The sequence below is a fragment of the Triturus cristatus genome, chromosome 8 (assembly GCF_964204655.1).
Source record: "Triturus cristatus chromosome 8, aTriCri1.1, whole genome shotgun sequence".
Lineage (NCBI taxonomy): Eukaryota > Metazoa > Chordata > Amphibia > Caudata > Salamandridae > Triturus > Triturus cristatus.
In genome coordinates, this window is record NC_140591.1 from 745,152,909 (window position 1) to 745,172,425 (window position 19,517).

The 19,517-nt window shown below is 43.6% G+C and overlaps 1 protein-coding gene across 1 annotated transcript in view; it reads right to left on the reverse strand.

Annotated features, from left to right (window-relative positions):
• LOC146805009 (acetylserotonin O-methyltransferase-like) overlaps positions 1–19,517 on the reverse strand; it is a 791,837-nt gene that overhangs the window by 597,302 nt on the left and 175,018 nt on the right. Inside the window, exon 3 of the mRNA XM_085622162.1 lies at positions 11,914–12,043. Coding sequence (XP_085478288.1) covers positions 11,914–12,043 — 130 coding nt within the window. The remainder of the gene's footprint in view (positions 1–11,913; positions 12,044–19,517) is intronic.

Here is a 19,517-nt window from a genome sequence, read left to right on the forward strand (position 1 = left end):
ATGGACAAAGTAGCCCAGGAGAGGGGCCACGTGGTCCCCCTCCCTGTACCAAAAATTTGGAGTCGCAACCCTAGCGCTGCCTTCAGCGCGGCCCCAGTTATGAATGCGATAGGTGCACGGCTCTCAGTGCGGCCCTCTAGTGTGAACACGAGGGGTGCGTGGCTCCCAGCATGGCCCCTGGTGTGAATGCAAGGGGTGCACGGCGTTCAGCGCAGCCCTCTAGTGTGAAAGCGAGGGGTGCGCGACTCCCAGTGCGGCCCCCTGGTGTAAACACGAAGGGTGCGTGACTCCCAACAAACATAATTTAGATTTTTTTTATATAAACCTAGGTTATATGTTGGGTTATTGAGTGTCTCTAAAAAGAGCCCTTGTTTTCATTGGGAGATTGTTGTAGTTACATGTAAGTGCGGATGCAGAGCTTCAGGTTGTTGAGAAACACTCTGATGCCTTCATCAGTGAAGTGTACTCCATCACTTCTATAGACGCCATCCATATTGAAACGAAGATTGTTGTTAAAGATGGAGCCCATCCTATGGTCTCTAAGGTAAGCAGAATTAGCTTTATTGAAATTTTTTCTAGCTTTCTCAATCTGAGGACAAAATTGATTGGACCACTTCCATTTCTGTCTTTGGAATACGTTAGAGTATACAAAGACAGTTTGGGGAAAAGCAACATCAATTCTGCAAAGGTGTCCTTCGTTAGCAATTCCAGACCTACCCCAGTCAATGTGCCTAGGTCATTGCCACCACAGTGCACAATCATGAGGTCAGGGGCTTGGAGATGCAAAAAGGTTTTAACCAAAGGCATCAATTGGTGCCACTTTAACCCTCTCTGTCCAATCCATTTAATGTCTACATTTTGCAATGCTAGGTCTTTGTCCATACCTCTGTGTTCAGCATACCTTTTGCACCAGAATATATAGCTATGTCCAACTATCCACACAGAAAGCATCTTGAAGGTATGTCTGTAGGTAATCAAAAGATGTGTGTAGCTCAGGTAGTCATTTGGTAGAATGAGGGGTATCTAAAATGATGGAGAAGATGCTGTTTTTAGGAAAAAAGAGAATTGATTGGTTGTTTAGGAACATTGTACATTCAAACATAGGGTGCATTTTACTTTGTTTAAAAAGAAAGTTTCTTATTGGTTAGTAAAAATGTTTGAAAGTTACAGTAGAAAGGATAAGGTCATGTTTTGCAAAGCCAACCACACCTGCTGTTTTCATTTGCAACATTGTGTGGTGAAGTTGAAAATATGGTGAACTTGTGACCTGTCAGTTAAGGTCTTGGTTCAGAAAATGACCTTTTAAATTATGTAAATCTATTCAGTAGTTCCTGAGAAATTAGGAAAAGAAAAACTGTATATATTTGTGGCTGCGGTGGCTCCGCTAACCCTCCCGGGCGCGAACTTCACTCTGATTGGCTGCTAACACTCCAAACCAGGAAGTGTTGGCAGCCATCTTGTGACTCGGTAGAACCGAGTCACAAGAAAACAGTAAAACAAAGTGTAAAATGGAGAAAAGGGGGCAGGGTAGAAACACCCTGACCCCATAGGCCTGCTCAGGGGGTACCACAAGGACCCTCAGGACCCCAAATTTTATTTATTTTTTTAAACGGCAGTAGTGGCATTGGGGTCGCGACTCCTGCCGAGAAAAAAAAAAGAAGCGCGGACTCTCATTTTCAAAAAGCCCCCGGTTGGACCAGGTCCCGGGGACACTCGTGACTTAATGTGCAGTCGTCCATGGACAAAGTAGCCCAGGAGAGGGGCCACGTGGTCCCCCTCCCTGTACCAAAAATTTGGAGTTGCAACCCTAGCGCTGCCTTCAGCGCGGCCCCAGTTATGAATGCAATAGATGCACGGCTCTTAGTGCGGCCCTCTAGTGTGAACACGAGGGGTGTGTGGCTCCCAGCATGGCCCCTGGTGTGAACGCAAGGGGTGCACGGCGTTCAGCGCAGCCCTCTAGTGTGAACGCGAGGGGTATGCGACTCCCAGCGCAGCCTCCTGGTGTGAACACGAGGGGTGCGCGGCTCCCAGTGCGGCCCCCTGGTGTAAACACGATGGGTGCGTGACTCCCAACAAATATAATTTAGATTTTTTTTATATAAACCTAGGTTATATGTTGGGTTATTGAGTGGCTCTAAAAAGAGCCCTTGTTTTCATTGGGAGATTGTTGTAGTTACATGTAAGTGCGGATGCAGAGCTTCAGGTTGTTGAGAAACACTCTGTTGCCTTCATCAGTGAAGTGTACTCCATCACTTCTATAGACGCCATCCATATTGAAACGAAGATTGTTGTTATAGATGGAGCCCATCCTATGGTCTCTAAGGTAAGCAGAATTAGCTTTATTGACATTTTTTATAGCTTTCTCAATCTGAGGACAACATTGATTGGACCACTTCCATTTCTGCCTTTGGAATAAGTTAGAGTATACAAAGACAGTTTGGGGAAAAGCAACATCAATTCTGCAAAGGTGTCCTTCGTTAGCAATTCCAGACCTACCCCAGTCAATGTGCCTAGGTCATTGCCACCACAGTGCACAATCATGAGGTCAGGGGCTTGGAGATGCAAAAAGGTTTTAACCAAAGGCATCAATTGGTGCCACTTTAACCCTCTCTGTCCAATCCATTTAATGTCTACATTTTGCAATGCTAGGTCTTTGTCAATACCTCTGTGTTCAGCATATCTTTTGCACCAGAATACATAGCTATGCCCAACTATCCACACAGAAAGCATCTTGAAGGTATGTCTGTAGGTAATCAAAAGATGTCTGTAGCTCAGGTAGTCATTTGGTATAATGAGGGGTATCTAAAATGGTGGAGAAGATGCTGTTTTTAAGAAAAAAGAGAATTGATTGGTTGTTTAGGAACATTGTACATTCAAACATAGGGTGCATTTTACTTTGTTTAAAAAGAAAGTTTCTTATTGGTTAGTAAAAATGTTTGAAAGTTACAGTAGAAAGGATAAGGTCATGTTTTGCAAAGTCAACCACACCTGCTGTTTTCATTTGCAACATTGTGTGGTGAAGTTGAAAATATGGTGAACTTGTGACCTGTCAGTTAAGGTCTTGGTTCAGAAAATGACCTTTTAAATGATGTAAATCTATTCAGTAGTTCCTGAGAAATTAGGAAAAGAAAAAATGTATATATTTGTGGCTGCGGTGGCTCCGCTAACCCTCCCGGGCGCAAACTTCACTCTGATTGGCTGCTAACACTCCAAACCAGGAAGTGTTGGCAGCCATCTTGTGACTCGGTAGAACCGAGTCACAAGAAAACAGTAAAACAAAGTGTAAAATGGAGAAAAGGGGGCAGGGTAGAAACACCCTGACCCCATAGGCCTGCTCAGGGGGTACCACAAGGACCCTCAGGACCCCAAATTGTATTTATTTTTTTAAACGGCAGTAGTGGCATTGGGGTCGCGACTCCTGCCGAGAAAAAAAAAAGAAGCGCGGACTCTCATTTTCAAAAAGCCCCCGGGTGGACCAGGTCCCGGGGACACTCGTGACTTAATGTGCAGGGGTCCATGGACAAAGTAGCCCAGGAGAGGGGCCACGTGGTCCCCCTCCCTGTACCAAAAATTTGGAGTTGCAACCCTAGCGCTGCCTTCAGCGCGGCCCCAGTTATGAATGCAATAGATGCACAGCTCTCCATGCGGCCCTCTAGTGTGAACACGAGGGGTGTGTGGCTCCCAGCATGGCCCCTGGTGTGAAAGCAAGGGGTGCACGGCGTTCAGCGCAGCCCTCTAGCGTGAACGCGAGGGGTACGCGACTCCCAGCGCAGCCTCCTGGTTTGAACACGAGGGGTGCACGGCTCCCAGTGCGGCCCCCTGGTGTAAAGACGATGGGTGCGTGACTCCCAACAAACATAATTTACATTTTTTTTATATAAACCTAGGTTATATGTTGGGTTATTGAGTGGCTCTAAAAAAAGCCCTTGTTTTCATTGGGAGATTGTTGTAGTTACATGTAAGTGCGGATGCAGAGTTTCAGGTTGTTGAGAATCACTCTGTTGCCTTCATCAGTGAAGTGTACTCCATCACTTCTATAGACGCCATCCATATTGAAACGAAGATTGTTGTTATAGATGGAGCCCATCCTATGGTCTCTAAGGTAAGCAGAATTAGCTTTCTTGACATTTTTTCTAGCTTTCTCAATCTGAGGACAACATTGATTGGACCACTTCCATTTCTGCCTTTGGAATAAGTTAGAGTATACAAAGACAGTTTGGGGAAAAGCAACATCAATTCTGCAAAGGTGTCCTTCGTTAGCAATTCCAGACCTACCCCAGTCAATGTGCCTAGGTCATTGCCACCACAGTGCACAATCATGAGGTCAGGGAGATGCAAAAAGGTTTTAACCAAAGGCATCAATTGGTGCCACTTTAACCCTCTCTGTCCAATCCATTTAATGTCGACATTTTGCAATGCTAGGTCTTTGTCAATACCTCTGTGTTCAGCATATCTTTTGCACCAGAATACATAGCTATGCCCAACTATCCACACAGAAAGCACCTTGAAGGTATGTCTGTAGGTAATCAAAAGATGTTTGTAGCTCAGGTAGTCATTTGGTAGAATGAGGGGTATCTAAAATGGTGGAGAAGATGCTGTTTTTAAGAAAAAAGAGAATTGATTGGTTGTTTAGGAACATTGTACATTCAAACATAGGGTGCATTTTACTTTGTTTAAAAAGAAAGTTTCTTATTGGTTCGTAAAAATGTTTGAAAGTTACAGTAGAAAGGATAAGGTCATGTTTTGCAAAGCCAACCACACCTGCTGTTTTCATTTGCAACATTGTGTGGTGAAGTTGAAAATATGGTGAACTTGTGACCTGTCAGTTAAGGTCTTGGTTCAGAAAATGACCTTTTAAATGATGTAAATCTATTCAGTAGTTCCTGAGAAATTAGGAAAAGAAAAAATGTATATATTTGTGGCTGCGGTGGCTCCGCTAACCCTCCCGGGCGCAAACTTCACTCTGATTGGCTGCTAACACTCCAAACCAGGAAGTGTTGGCAGCCATCTTGTGACTCGGTAGAACCGAGTCACAAGAAAACAGTAAAACAAAGTGTAAAATGGAGAAAAGGGGGCAGGGTAGAAACACCCTGACCCCATAGGCCTGCTCAGGGGGTACCACAAGGACCCTCAGGACCCCAAATTGTATTTATTTTTTTAAACGGCAGTAGTGGCATTGGGGTCGCGACTCCTGCCGAGAAAAAAAAAAGAAGCGCGGACTCTCATTTTCAAAAAGCCCCCGGGTGGACCAGGTCCCGGGGACACTCGTGACTTAATGTGCAGGGGTCCATGGACAAAGTAGCCCAGGAGAGGGGCCACGTGGTCCCCCTCCCTGTACCAAAAATTTGGAGTTGCAACCCTAGCGCTGCCTTCAGCGCGGCCCCAGTTATGAATGCAATAGATGCACGGCTCTCAGTGCGGCCCTCTAGTGTGAACACGAGGGGTGTGTGGCTCCCAGCATGGCCCCTGGTGTGAAAGCAAGGGGTGCACGGCGTTCAGCGCAGCCCTCTAGTGTGAACGCGAGGGGTACGCGACTCCCAGCGCAGCCTCCTGGTGTGAACACGAGGGGTGCACGGCTCCCAGTGCGGCCCCCTGGTGTAAACACGATGGGTGCGTGACTCCCAACAAACATAATTTAGATTTTTTTTATATAAACCTAGGTTATATGTTGGGTTATTGAGTGGCTCTAAAAAGAGCCCTTGTTTTCATTGGGAGATTGTTGTAGTTACATGTAAGTGCGGATGCAGAGCTTCAGGTTGTTGAGAAACACTCTGTTGCCTTCATCAGTGAAGTGTACTCCATCACTTCTATAGACGCCATCCATATTGAAACGAAGATTGTTGTTATAGATGGAGCCCATCCTATGGTCTCTAAGGTAAGCAGAATTAGCTTTCTTGACATTTTTTCTAGCTTTCTCAATCTGAGGACAACATTGATTGGACCACTTCCATTTCTGTCTTTGGAATAAGTCAGAGTATACAAAGACAGTTTGGGGAAAAGCAACATCAATTCTGCAAAGGTGTCCTTCGTTAGCAATTCCAGACCTACCCCAGTCAATGTGCCTAGGTCATTGCCACCACGGTGCACAATCATGAGGTCAGGGGCTTGGAGATGCAAAAAGGTTTTAACCAAAGGCATCAATTGGTGCCACTTTAACCCTCTCTGTCCAATCCATTTAATGACTACATTTTGCAATGCTAGGTCTTTGTCAATACCTCTGTGTTCAGCATACCTTTTGCACCAGAATACATAGCTATGCCCAACTATCCACACAGAAAGCATCTTGAAGGTATGTCTGTAGGTAATCAAAATATGTTTGTAGCTCAGGTAGTCATTTGGTAGAATGAGGGGTATCTAAAATGGTGGAGAAGATGCTGTTTTTAAGAAAAAAGAGAATTGATTGGTTGTTTAGGAACATTGTACATTCAAACATAGGGTGCATTTTACTTTGTTTAAAAAGAAAGTTTCTTATTGGTTAGTAAAAATGTTTGACAGTTACAGTAGAAAGGATATGGTCATGTTTTGCAAAGCCAACCACACCTGCTGTTTTCATTTGCAACATTGTGTGGTGAAGTTGAAAATATGGTGAACTTGTGACCTGTCAGTTAAGTTGAATGTTACATGACCTGTTGCTATGGAAACTGGCATTAAGCAGAAGGGGTGAAGAAGTCAGTTGATAAGGGTTATTATCTGTAACCAATGGAAATGTGTTTTACACAATTTGAAAAAGTCTGGGAAGCAATGTCATTTGTTGCTTATGTGTATTTGTATAGAAAAAGACTGGTTTAAACTTGCTGAGTCTGCTGCATAACATTGACTCTGTGTAAAAGAAAATCCTGTTTGACTGTGAGATTTTTCATTCAACACATTTATTTGCAAGGTGAGCTATACATTTTTGAAGTTTATTTCAAAAGGATTTGACATTATTCTAAAACTGTGTTGTTTGAAATATATTATTAAATGTAGAGATGTATATTGGAATTAGTTTCATTGTACTTGAATATTGTTTATAAAAGAGTCTGTACAGTAATATCTGTATTTTTAAAGATGATTACTGATGGTATTAATTAAGCTTTTTCATTAAGTCCTTTAAAAGGTATAGTTGAATGATGCCACATATTTTTAGATAGTTGGTTGAAGATGCAGTACGAATGTGTAGTTTGAAAGATGTTCATATGAGGTGTATTAGCCTTCATTTTTTTTACTCTCTACAAAGGTATTGTTGAATGATACTGCATATTTATAGATACTTTGGTAAAGATGCAGCACAACTGTGCTGTTTGAAAGATGATCATATGAGGTGTTAATAATTCGGTTTCTGTTATTAGTTTGTACAGAAGGTAAAGTCAATGACGCCATATATTTTAAGATAGAATGGTGAAATAAGGTGCTGTTAATTAGGCTTCTTTTTGTAGTCTGAGCAAAGGTATAGTTGAATGATGCCACATAATTTTAGATACAAAGGCGAAGATGTACAATATAAGTGTGGTTTTAAAATGCTAATAAAAGGTGTTGTTAATTACCCTTCTTTCTTAAGTCTGTTGAGAGGTATAGTTTAATGATGTCACATATTTGTTGATTGAATGGTTGAGATGTAATTCAAAAGTAAACCACCAGATAGTGCCCTTTCTGGCATGTTGTATTTATCTACTTAACAAGATAGTATGTTATCACTCATGTTTGTGTTCAGATTCTATTTATACTGTTACATGTATGCTTAGTGAACTATTGAGAGGTGCCTGACCGATTACAGGAGTGCAAAGGCAGTGAATATGTGACTTTAAAACTACATGAGTAATGATTGACTGATTCCATATTCTGCAATCACCCAGTAAGTTTCCAAGCACTACCTATGCACTCATGCAATGGCCCACGCACAAACTCATGCACTAATAAAATTCCCAGAGCACTACCCATGCAGTCCAGCCATCATCCTGTCACAACCCATGTACTCCTCCAAACACCCAGTGAGCACCATGTACTTATCCACTCACTCTGCCAAAACCCAAGCAGTTATAAAATCACCATGCACTCTCCTTGCAGTACTCTAATCATCCAGTCAGTGCCCATGTACTCATGAAATGTCCCAGGCACTAACCCATGCACTGCTACAATCCCCTGTGCACTACCTAAGCAGTCTAGCCATCAAGGTTTTGTGATTCTAAGACCTGGAGTAACAAATGTGTTATCAGTCTGGGCTCTTCTTTTGATCTTAGAGGCTTTACACAATGCTCTCTTTAATCCTATGGCTAAGTGTTTTGGTGGTTATTGTCACGGCCAGGGGTTTAGTGGAATTAACTGCTTTGGTATGTAATTCCCCCTCATCTCAGGATATTTGAGGAAAGTTTTTTTTACGGTTGGGTCTTAGTTTATTCCAAATGTTACCTACTCATTCCTCAAGAAATAACTCTTCCAGCTTAAGTTTCAGATCAAGATTGTTTGCTTTATGTTGTCAAAGTTGTTAAGTTATGTTTGGCTGCATCAGATGATTTCAGGAAATGGGATTCTGTGTAAATTTGGACAAGCATAATTTTGGAAAAATCCATCCTCTTTACCTTAAATCAGTGGATAAAAGAAGTAATTTTAATTTTCTATTTGAATTCCGGACAGGAGTTTAAAATACCTGTTCAAGTTTGCCTGACAGGGGAGATGGTTGCCTTATAAACCGAATAGGGCAACATTTATGATATATGTAAAGCAGCTACCTGGGCAGCACAATTTAACTTTATTAATCATTACAGGTTGAATTTGGCTCTAAGTTACATTTGTACAAAGGGTTATAGTTCAAATGCTGTACCATAGATAGTAATGTGAATGACATATTCATGTAATTTCAATTCAACTTCAGTGCAGCCTGATATCTGTCATATGAGTTATGTTTTTTGGAAATGTATTGCTCTGGTATTGTTGCAAAAATAAGGAATTATACAGCCCGGTTGGCTGCTCGGCAGATGACAAAGTATGGGTCTCAGACTCCCCTACTTATTGTTCTTTTCCAGACACAAAATGTGATTTAGGGTCTGGACCTTTGACATTGGGGTTCTTCTCCTTTGAGGTGGCCATCTCTCCCCTTCATCCATCCTTCTGAAGGAGGCATGTTACAGCAGGAAGGATTGAATAACCCTCAACAAGATTCATGGCAGTGACCAGAGCTCCTGCCTGCATGACAGCCGCAGAGATGTGTGCATCAAAGGTCAATCCTGGGCCCTCAGCCTTACCCTTTATAATTTACATATCAGTCCCATCACCCACTTCCTGAGATATATACAGGCCCCTTTCCATGTGATATGTCACTAAATCAAAGAGCCTTTTGAAATGCACAGGGTGAGCTTGGCTCCCCCTTATCCAGTGCTTGTCCCCCCCAGCTCACATAAATGCAACCATACACAAATCTGTCTAGGGGATTCCACTACTCCTCGTGTTTTCATCAGTCAGGGCTGTGCTTCTCAAAATGGAACCTAAGGTCCTCCATGTAATGTACCAGTGCAGGCACTCCATTCATAGTGCATTCACTGTTCTGCACTGCTTTCCTCATACAGTTTGCTACCACCAGCATCTCCACATGCAACATACACACTCCGTCTGGGCATACCGTTCAGCACTACAGTCTCTCTGTACTGTACCCGGTGTGTCACTTTAAACACACACTGCCAGGGCACACACATTTACCATGTGCACACTGTGCCGCACTTCACTCTAGGTATACTTGCACTCAGCACATGTTTTCATCACACATGCACTTTCACATCAACCTGATGTAGGCCAGGGGTGAGTTGAACACACAGCAGCAGAACTTTAAAAAAAGGTGAGTGTGCCGGTAGGCCTTACGCCAGTGACACAGGGCAAAAAGAAACTGTTCACTTCTAATCACTATACTGTATGATTCCACCACTGGGCTTGTGTTGTTTCAACTCCCGGAGAAAGTAGTAGCCTTCCACCACTATCAGGGTAGCACTCTGGGCGCTCCTACTTGTCCAACAAGACAGCAATTGATGAGATAGACCTACCGTCATAGCGCACATGCATGATCAGTATTCGTCTTATGACTAAGAATCAGCTTTACGGATCCCGGCAATAACACATTTAGGAACTCCTGGGCAGGGGCAAACGTCTCTCACCATGCAGAAGACTTTCCTGTCCCAACAGTAACAACCACACACTAAATTCATGTTTCAAAAACATATAGGGGCATATGTACAGGCCCCTATTGCCACAGGAACGTCATTTTTTCCGATGTTCCTGTGGCGATTGGAGCTTCACCTTATTTACAAGGCAGTGTTAAGCCACTTAATGTGGCTTAACGGTGCCCTGTAAATAATGCCCCATTTCACGCTATGCTTAGCGTGAATGGGGTGAGCAGTGGGTGTTGCAGTGGGTAAAGCTGGTCTTAACTTGTCGAAACAAGGAGAAATGCTTTATTTCTCCTTGTTTTTGCTTTTTCCATGTGTGCTGGCTTGTGCAGCACAAAAGGAAAAAGCAAAACACCTTGGGCCTCATTTATGAGAAGTGAAGCATCACTGCGTGAAAGCAGCTGTGCGTCACTTGTCAGTGCGCCCTCCTTGCGAAACCAATGATGCGTCATATTTATAATATGACGCATCATGTCGCAAGGAAGGACAGATACGTCAGATACGTCAGTATAACTGATGTATCTGTCGGCGCAAAAAGTGGCGCATTGCTGGAGTTGTGTCGGAAGCCTGACGCAACTCCAGCAATGTTCCTTTCACATGGGGCAAGCCCCATGTGAAAGGGCCTGCATCACTCTTACGCCTGCCATGAGGCAGGCATAAGGTTTTGACGCATTGGAGTCCTAGTAGTGGCGCACTGAAATCTCATAGATTTTGCTGCGCCACTCCTACGACCCTTTCTTGCGGGAGTACGCCCACCCTGCATACATTATACCTGGCGCAGGTATAATGTAGCGCAGGTGTTTACGAAGTGACGCATCTACCTAGATGCGTCACTTCATAAATATGGCGCGACATGGTGAATGTTTTGCGCCACTGGTGCGTCACAAAAAGTGACGCACCGGTGGCGCAAAAGTGACGCAGTGGCTCATAATTGAGCCCCCTTGGATTGTTTATGTGTAGGAAGGAGTTCCTTCTTGCACTTAAACAATCTTTTAAAAAAATGACATTTTGTAACTTCCATGTGCGCTGCATTAAGCAGCACACATAGAAGTAACAAAACTGCAATTAATGTTTGTTTATGTGCAGGAAGGGATACCTTCCTACACAAAAGCAATCTTCCCCTGCACACAGACACCCTTGCACTATGGAGCAAGGGTGCCTACGTTGGCACTAGGCAGCTAAGTGTAGTGCCAGCGCAGGGGGAAATGCAAAGGCTGCACCATATTCTTGTAAATATGGTGTTAAGTCATGATGGCTAACTCCTCTTCCCACCACTTCTTTGTACATATGCCCCTTTTGATTTAAAAGAGTCATTGCTAAGAGTTTTTCAGACCATTATATTCTTTGAGAATACGATTTTTAATTACATTCACTTTTTCCATAATATACTTCTGGCTTCCTTGTCAATAATTAATTGATAAAATATAGAGGTTGGTGAATGCATCCTCAACACTATGGAACGTACATATTTTTTAGGAATATAGTTTCATCACTAACATCCCTCACAAATATTACTTTTCCATTACAAACATCAAAGTTCTTCCTCGTAATGGATTGTTTACCAAATTATCCCAAATTATCTCAAGTAGGGTCACCAGCATACTCAAGTTGTTCTCAAAGACTAAAATCTCTAATCTACTACCTGCTCCTTTGCAAAATGTATCAGCAAATCCGAAATAGCCCCCATTACGAAATCAGGACTGCGGCGAACCAAACTCATATTGATATTGCGCCAGGCCCAGAATACCAAAGAAACCATCATATGAATTTATTCTTTGCTTACCTCACTCCATCTACCAGAAATTCAGAATACTTGTATGCAGTTTGAGAAAAGAACATCATCATGGAGTTCAAGGACTTTGGGCTGGACTTTGTAAGGTAGATAGCTGATAGTTCTGTGTTCTTATAAAATGCTGCTGGGAAAAATAGGAATCAAATTAACAAAAGAAAATGGCATCTTACGTACTGATACATAATGGCAAATACCAATACAAAACAGAATGTCGCAGTAGGGTGCTCAACTTCAGTGGTAATTACAGGAATGAACATTAATACGAGCAACTGATACGAAGCAAACTCAGTGATAAATTGCCTCATAGTTTTGCCCTATTAGGGCAGGTTCAACACTAAATTGAATTGCAAAGCATTTTCCACCTTTTGGACTGACAAAGACAAACTAAAAATAGAGGAATAGAATGTTACACAGAAGAATTTCGATATGTTAGGACTGCGGGAAAGAAATTTTACTCCAAATTTTTTACTTTACAGTATATTTACTACACATTTTTTTACTTTGGAAATACTGTTACCACGTAAGTCTTTTCAGCACAAGACTTAACATCACAATTGAACAGTAGATGGCAGGGTTTCTCATTCTGTGTCAAGTTTTAAAGGATTAGTATTAGGTGCAATTTTTATTTTTTGAGTGTTTGAAAGCATACTAGCAAAACTGGTGAATATTTGATAATGCGAACACAAAGACATGATGGGCGGTGCACTGAAAATTTTCAGACGCTCACCCCTAGTCACAGATCTGGGTTGAATCAATCATCATTCTTTAGCTCACTTCGCCACCCCAGTTTAGACCCAGCTATATGCAAATCAGTTTTGTCCCTGTACCTCATGGAAACAGTCCAACACGAACTGACAACCCAAGTCTCCCTGGACTGGAAACAAGCATCATGGGATCGGTTTCGGGGTAACACCCTTTATCAGTCAGTCTAGCTTCAATTCAGTGGCAATGTGAGCAAGGGGCCCACATCTGAGCATACCCTGCCAGCCTAGGGCGAACAAAGCAAACACAAGGAGATGATGGACGGAGCACTGGAACTTTTCAGATACCCCCCGTCACAGATTTGGATGGAATTCATCACTGTTTTTTAGCTCACGTTGCCACCTCTTTATGGACCCAGCCATCTGCAAATCAGTCTTGACCCTGTGCCTCATGGGAACAGTCCAGCCTGAACTGCCAAGCAAAGTCTTCCCTCGACCAGAAACAAGCATCCTGGGACCAGTTTCGGGGTAACACCCCTCATTAGCCAGGCTATCTTGAATCCAGTGGCAAAATGAGCAAGGCACCCATGTCTGGGCATACCCTGCCAAATGAGGCCAAACAAAGCAAACACAAGGAGATGATCGACGGAGCACTGAAACTTTTCAGACACTCACCCCTAGTTACAGATCAGGTGTGAATCCATCATTGTTCTTTAGATCACTTTGCCATCCCAGTTCAGACCCAGTCGTTTGCAAATAGGTCTTGATTTTGTGCCTCAGGTGAACAGTCCAGCCCCAACTGCCAAGCTAAATTTTCCCTGGACCGGGAAGAAGCATCCTGGGACTGGTTTTGGGATAACACCCAACATCAGCCAGGCTAGCTTGAATCCAGTGGCAAAGTGAGCAAGGGACACACTTCTTTGTATATCCTGCCAAATTAGGGCAAACAAAGCAAACACAAGGAGATGATGGACGCAGCACTGAAACATTTCAGACACTCAGCCCCAGTCACAGATCTGGGTTGAGTCATTCATCGTTCTTTAGCTCACTTTGCCATCCCAGTTCAGACCCAGCCATATGCAAATCAGTCTTGACCATGTGCCTCATTGGAACAGTCAAGCCTGAACTGCCAAGCCAAGTCTTCCCTGGATCAGAAACAAGCATCCTGGGACTAGTTTCAGGCTAACACCCCTCATCAGCCAGGCTAGCTTGAATCCAGTTCCAAAGTGAGCAAGGGACCCACCTCTGTGCATACCCTGCCAACTTAGTAAAAGCAAAGCAAACACAAGGAGATGATGGACGGAGCACTGAAACTTTTAAGATACTCACCTCCAGTCACAGATTTGGATTGAATACATCACCGTTCTTTAGCTCACTTTGCCACTCCTTTATAGACCCAGCTATATGCAAATCAGTCTTGACCCTGTGCCTCATGGGAACAGTTCAGCCTGAACTACCAAGCTAAATCTTCCCTGGACTGAAAACAAGCATCCTGGGGCCAGTTTTGGGGTAACACCCCTCATTAGCCAGGCTAGCTTGATTCCAGTGGAAAAGTGAGCAAGGGACCCACGTCTGGGCATACCCTGACAAATTAGGGCAAACAAAGCAAACAGAAGGAGATGATGGACGGACCACTAAAACCTTTCAGACACTCACTCCCAGTCACAGATCTGGGTTGAATCATTCATCGTTCTTTAGCTCACCTTGCCACCCCAGTTCAGACTCAGTCATATGCAAATCAGTCTTGACTCTGTGCCTCTTTGGAACAGTCCAGCCCGAACTGCCCAGCCAAGTCTTCCCTTGACTGGAAACAAGCATCCAGGGACCAGTTTTGCGGTAACATGCCTCATCAGCCGGGCTAGCTTGAATCCAGTGGCAAAGTGAGCAAGGGACCCATGTCTGGTCATACCCTGCCAAATTAAGGTAAACAAAGCAAACACAAGGAGATGATGAACTAAGCAGTGAAATTTTTCAGACATTCACCCCAGTCACAGATCTGGGTTGAATCCATCATTATTCTTTAGCTCACTTTGCCACCCCAGTTCAGACCCAGTCATTTGCAAATAGGTCTTGACTTTGTGCCTCAGGAGAACAGTCCAGCCCCAACTGCCCAGCCACGTTTTCCCTGGACCAGAAACAAGCATCCTGGGACCGGTTTTGCTGTAACACCCATCATCAGCCTGGCTAGCTCAAATTCAGTGGCAACGTGAGCAAGGGACCCACTTTAGGGCATACCCTGCCAAATGAGGGCAAACACAAGGAGATGATGAATGGATGCAGCACAGAAACGTTTCAGACACTCACCCCCAGTCACAGATCTGGGTTGAATCATTCATCATTCATTGGCTCACTTTGCCACCCAGTTCAGACCCAACCATATGCTAATCAGTCTTGACCCTGTGCCTCATGGGAACAGTCCAGTCCGAACTGCCAAGCCAAGTCTACCATGGACCAGAACCAAGCATCATGGGACTAGTTTCAGGGTAACACCCCTCATTAGCGAGGTTAGCTTGAATCCAAGGGACCCACGTCTGGGCATACCCTGCCAAAATATTGCAAAAAAGCAAACACAAAGAGATGATGGATGGAACACTGAAACGATTCAGACACTCACCCCTGGTCAATGATCTGGTTTGAATCCATCATCGTTCTTTATCTCACTTTGTCAATCCAGTTCAGACCCAATCATATGCAAGTCAGTCTTGACTCTGTGACGCATTGTAACAGTCCAGCCTGAACTGCCAACCCAAGTCTTCCCCAGACTCGAAACTAGCATTCTGAGACTGGATTTGGGTTAACACTCCTCATCCGCCAGGCTAGCTTGAATCCAGTTGGAAAGGAAGCAAGGGAACCACATCTGGGCATCCCCTGCCAACTTAGGCCAAACAAAGCAAATACAAGGAAATGATGTACGGAGTACTGAACCTTTTAAGACATTCACCCCCAGTCACAGATCTGGGTTGAATCCATCATCATTCTTTAGCTCACTTTGCCGCCACAGTTCAGACCCAGCCATATGCAAATCAGTCTTGACCCTGTGCCTCATAGGAGCAGTCCAGCCTGAACTGCCAAGCCAGTTCTTCCCTGGACTGGAACCAAGCATCCTAGGACTGGTTTCGGGGGTAACATCCCTCATCAGCCAGGATAGCTTGAATCCAGTCGAAAAGTTAGCAAGGGACCCACATCTGGGCATAGCCTGCCAACTTAGGGCAAACAAAGCAATCACAAAGAGATGATGGATGGAGCACTAAAACTTTTCAGACACTCACCCCCAGTCACAGATCTGGGTTGAAGCCATTATTTTTCATTAGCTCACTTTGCCAGCCCAGCCATATGCAAATCAGTATTGACCCTGTGCCTTATGGATAAAGCCCAGCCCGAACTGCCAAGCCAAGTCTTCCTTCGACCAGAAACAAGCATCCTGGGAACGGTTTTGGGGTAACAGTTTGCTTTGTTTGCCCTATGTTGGCAGCGAATGCACAGATGCGGGTCCCTTGCTCAATTTGCAACTGGATTCAAGCTAGCCTGGCTGATGAGGGGTTACTTGTTTCCGGTCCAAGGAAAACTTGGCTTGGCAGTTTGGGCTAGACTGTTCCCATGAGGAACAGGGTCAAGACTGGTTTGTATATGGCTGGGTCTTAACTGGGGTGGCAAAGTGAGCTAAAGAACAATGGTGGATCTGTGACTGGGGGTGAGTATCTGAAAAGTTTCAGTGCTCCGTCCATCATCCCCTTGTATTTGCTTTGTTTGCCCTAAGTTAGCAGGGTATGCCCGGATTTGGGTCCCTTGCTCATTTGCCACTGGATTCAAGCTAGCCTGGCTTATTAGGGCTGTTATCCCAATACCGCTCCTTGTGTTTGCTTCACGGGACCAGAAACAAGCATCCTGGGACAGGTTTAGGGGTAACACCCCTATTGCTGAATATTTAATAATGGCAGTACTATCAAAACTAGTGAATATTTAATGATGGCATTGAATAAGTAAATGTTGTGTCAAGAACCATCACAGGAGTGCATGCATACACAGTAGCATGTGTAATACATTTACATGGTCAAAAAAGACAGAACTTACAATGGCACAGGTAACTCCTTAAAGCTCTGGCGATGCAAGTTATAACGTTGAAATCAGCAAAGTAATTATTGATCCTAAACACTGTGAAGCCAGAGTGGCAATTATTGTCACTACAATAGTCAATTTTTACTGCCTTTAAAAATTCTCGAATGTGGGGGCTTGAACATCTCTTTATACAGAAAAGAGAGCATATTGAAACAGGACGGATGATCGGAGCAGAGAATGCTGTGTACAGGTAAGTTTACTATACAATCTTAAAGTCAGAAAGAGAACTAGTATGCGTGGTGAAAGTGTGTGTGCTTGTTGTTTGTGTTGTAAGTGCACTTTTAATGTTAATGAATTTACATGTGTGGTAATGGTGTGTATGGTTAAATATGCGTGGAAAAGACGTGGCTGGTAAAACCACGTTTGGTAATGTTATACAACCAGGACTGAGGCACACATTTACATACATCACTTTTTTTGGCTTCTAAGTGAAAACCCATAAAAAGAGGGTTGTGTGCTGACAAGCTACTTGAGCTGCTGTGCCAATAGAAATACACCAACTGCAACAGAATTAACCGCCCCCCATTCAGTCAAGTAACTCCGAAGTCAACAAAGCGGCACCTGCCTAATTATTTTCCTATGTGTCAATCACAAGCACAAATTGTCCACCAATCTGCTCAGGTAGGCCAGCCACCCTTGAAATTAAGTGACGACTTGATGCCTCTCAAATCTTCTGAGATTCAAAAAAACTGCAATAAATGTGGCACATCAGATGTCGCCCTACCAACCGATCCTACCTTTTTGCAAACTGAAAGAATCTATTCTCAACAAAACACAGACCATTTAGCAAATCAAAGGCTATCCAACATCGAGTCACCATTCTTTCCAGAGAACGAACTCACCTTCACCTCTTTAACCTCTCGTTCACATGAGCTATCATTCATCAGTGACTTTCGTGTGGAATCACCAATTCAAAACGGCAGCCTAAATAGATTTTATTTTACCCAAGGAACTGATAGCATCTGATGAGCACCTTAGAAGCCTCAGTCAGGGCACTGGAGTACCAATCAAACAAATTTGATATTCAAATTTCCCTGTTAGAAGCTTTAGCTCAGTACACATCATCCATCGATTCACGCATTGTGCGACTGAACGCTACAGTCAGCAGTTTGATATCTAACCCTCAAAATCCTAGCAATCGTACATCATCGCATGTCAACAAATGAAATCCTCAAGACTGTGTATGTGCGATCTTGCTAGACAAATTCTTTGCCCTACCAGCAATAGTCAGAGATCTACTTCAGAAATTCAAACTGATTGACAAGTATAAGGCCACTCAACCCAGCTCCAAACAGCCCACAACACCAATAAACCACTCAATCCCAGCATCACCAAGACAAAGATCGATCTCAAAACTGCTTCCTCTATTAATGCGACTCTCCAATAAGACCATAAAACTTAAAGTGGAAGTTCATCCTGCACTTCCTTGCTCCGACTCCCCAATTAGTGACCACATATTGAAACATCAAATGACCCCAGACGTAAGTCGACAAGCAGCTCCAGCCCTAAAGCATTATGCACAGCCGTAAATGTAACTAGTAGTGCCTTCAATCCCCCCCTTTGTTCAACTAGCTAAGTGAAAGAGAAAACGCATAGGAAAACAAATAAAAAAACTGGATACAATCAAGAAGATGGCAGTTTATGCAGCCAATATAAAGAGCTTCTTCCCCCCTTAACAAAGGAGTCCAATCACATACCAGAAACTCCTGAGAGCTTGTTGGGCATGAACAGTGAAAACGCCATAGTGCATTCAACCAAATCAACCTCACTTCAAGGCTCTGTTAAGGAACATCCATCTGACCGACTCCACAGAGTTTATAGCCCAAAACCCCATCACTCAACTAGACCCCCTGCCTCAAGAGCCCCAGCTTATTAACAATCAATCACTAAAAAAGGTCCTGGCTGACCTAACCCAGAGGCATAAATCTAGCCAAGCGCCCAACGGCATTAGCCCCCCAGAACATACATCGAGGCAACCTCTAAACGAGATCCGTCAAAAGCCCGAAAGATTGCACCGATACTTGAGTCAACAAAAGAATAGCGGGGCAAAAGGCACGCAACAAGTGACTTTAAAAACATGTATGCCTAACATAACCATGGCTTCAATCCAAAACAACTATTAATTACCAGCCGCCACTAAAATAACAATCTTACATCCGGACTACACATCCCAAGGACCAAATGACATCCTGAATAGGGGCAATATAGTTAAACCTCCAGCTTCTCACTTAAAATGTCATCATTTAAATTTCAATGATATCAAGAGTAACCAGTTTATCCTCTCAACCTTATTCCCCCACAAAGAAGCAACAGCCGTGACTTGGACTACTTTCTTAGCTGTCAACACCATATATGAAAATCACACTCTCCTAGAGGAAAGAGGGATTCTGAAAACATTGCCCTCAAACATCTGATGTTCTTGGTCTCTTTCAGAAGCCAGAACAACTTCTAAAACAGGAGTACCCCAATCCAGTGAATAGTACAAACTCTTGCAGGTAGCAACAAACACCACGCACATCAACACTCCTCAGGAGTCTAATAGTGACCAATTTCAAACAAGGTTTGATCATCTCCACCAAAGCTTAAGGAAGGCTCTAGAAGTTTACTCCACCAGCACAGGAACATCAGCAAGAGGACTGGGGCTGGTTGGCTGCCACTTTGGCAGGTCCACTATTAGAATGACTTACGTACAAAATGCATGCACCTTTACTCCTAAAAACGAAGAATGAGCCCAAACCCATGAGTCTACTGGCCTGAAATGTGGCCCGGCTGGAAAAC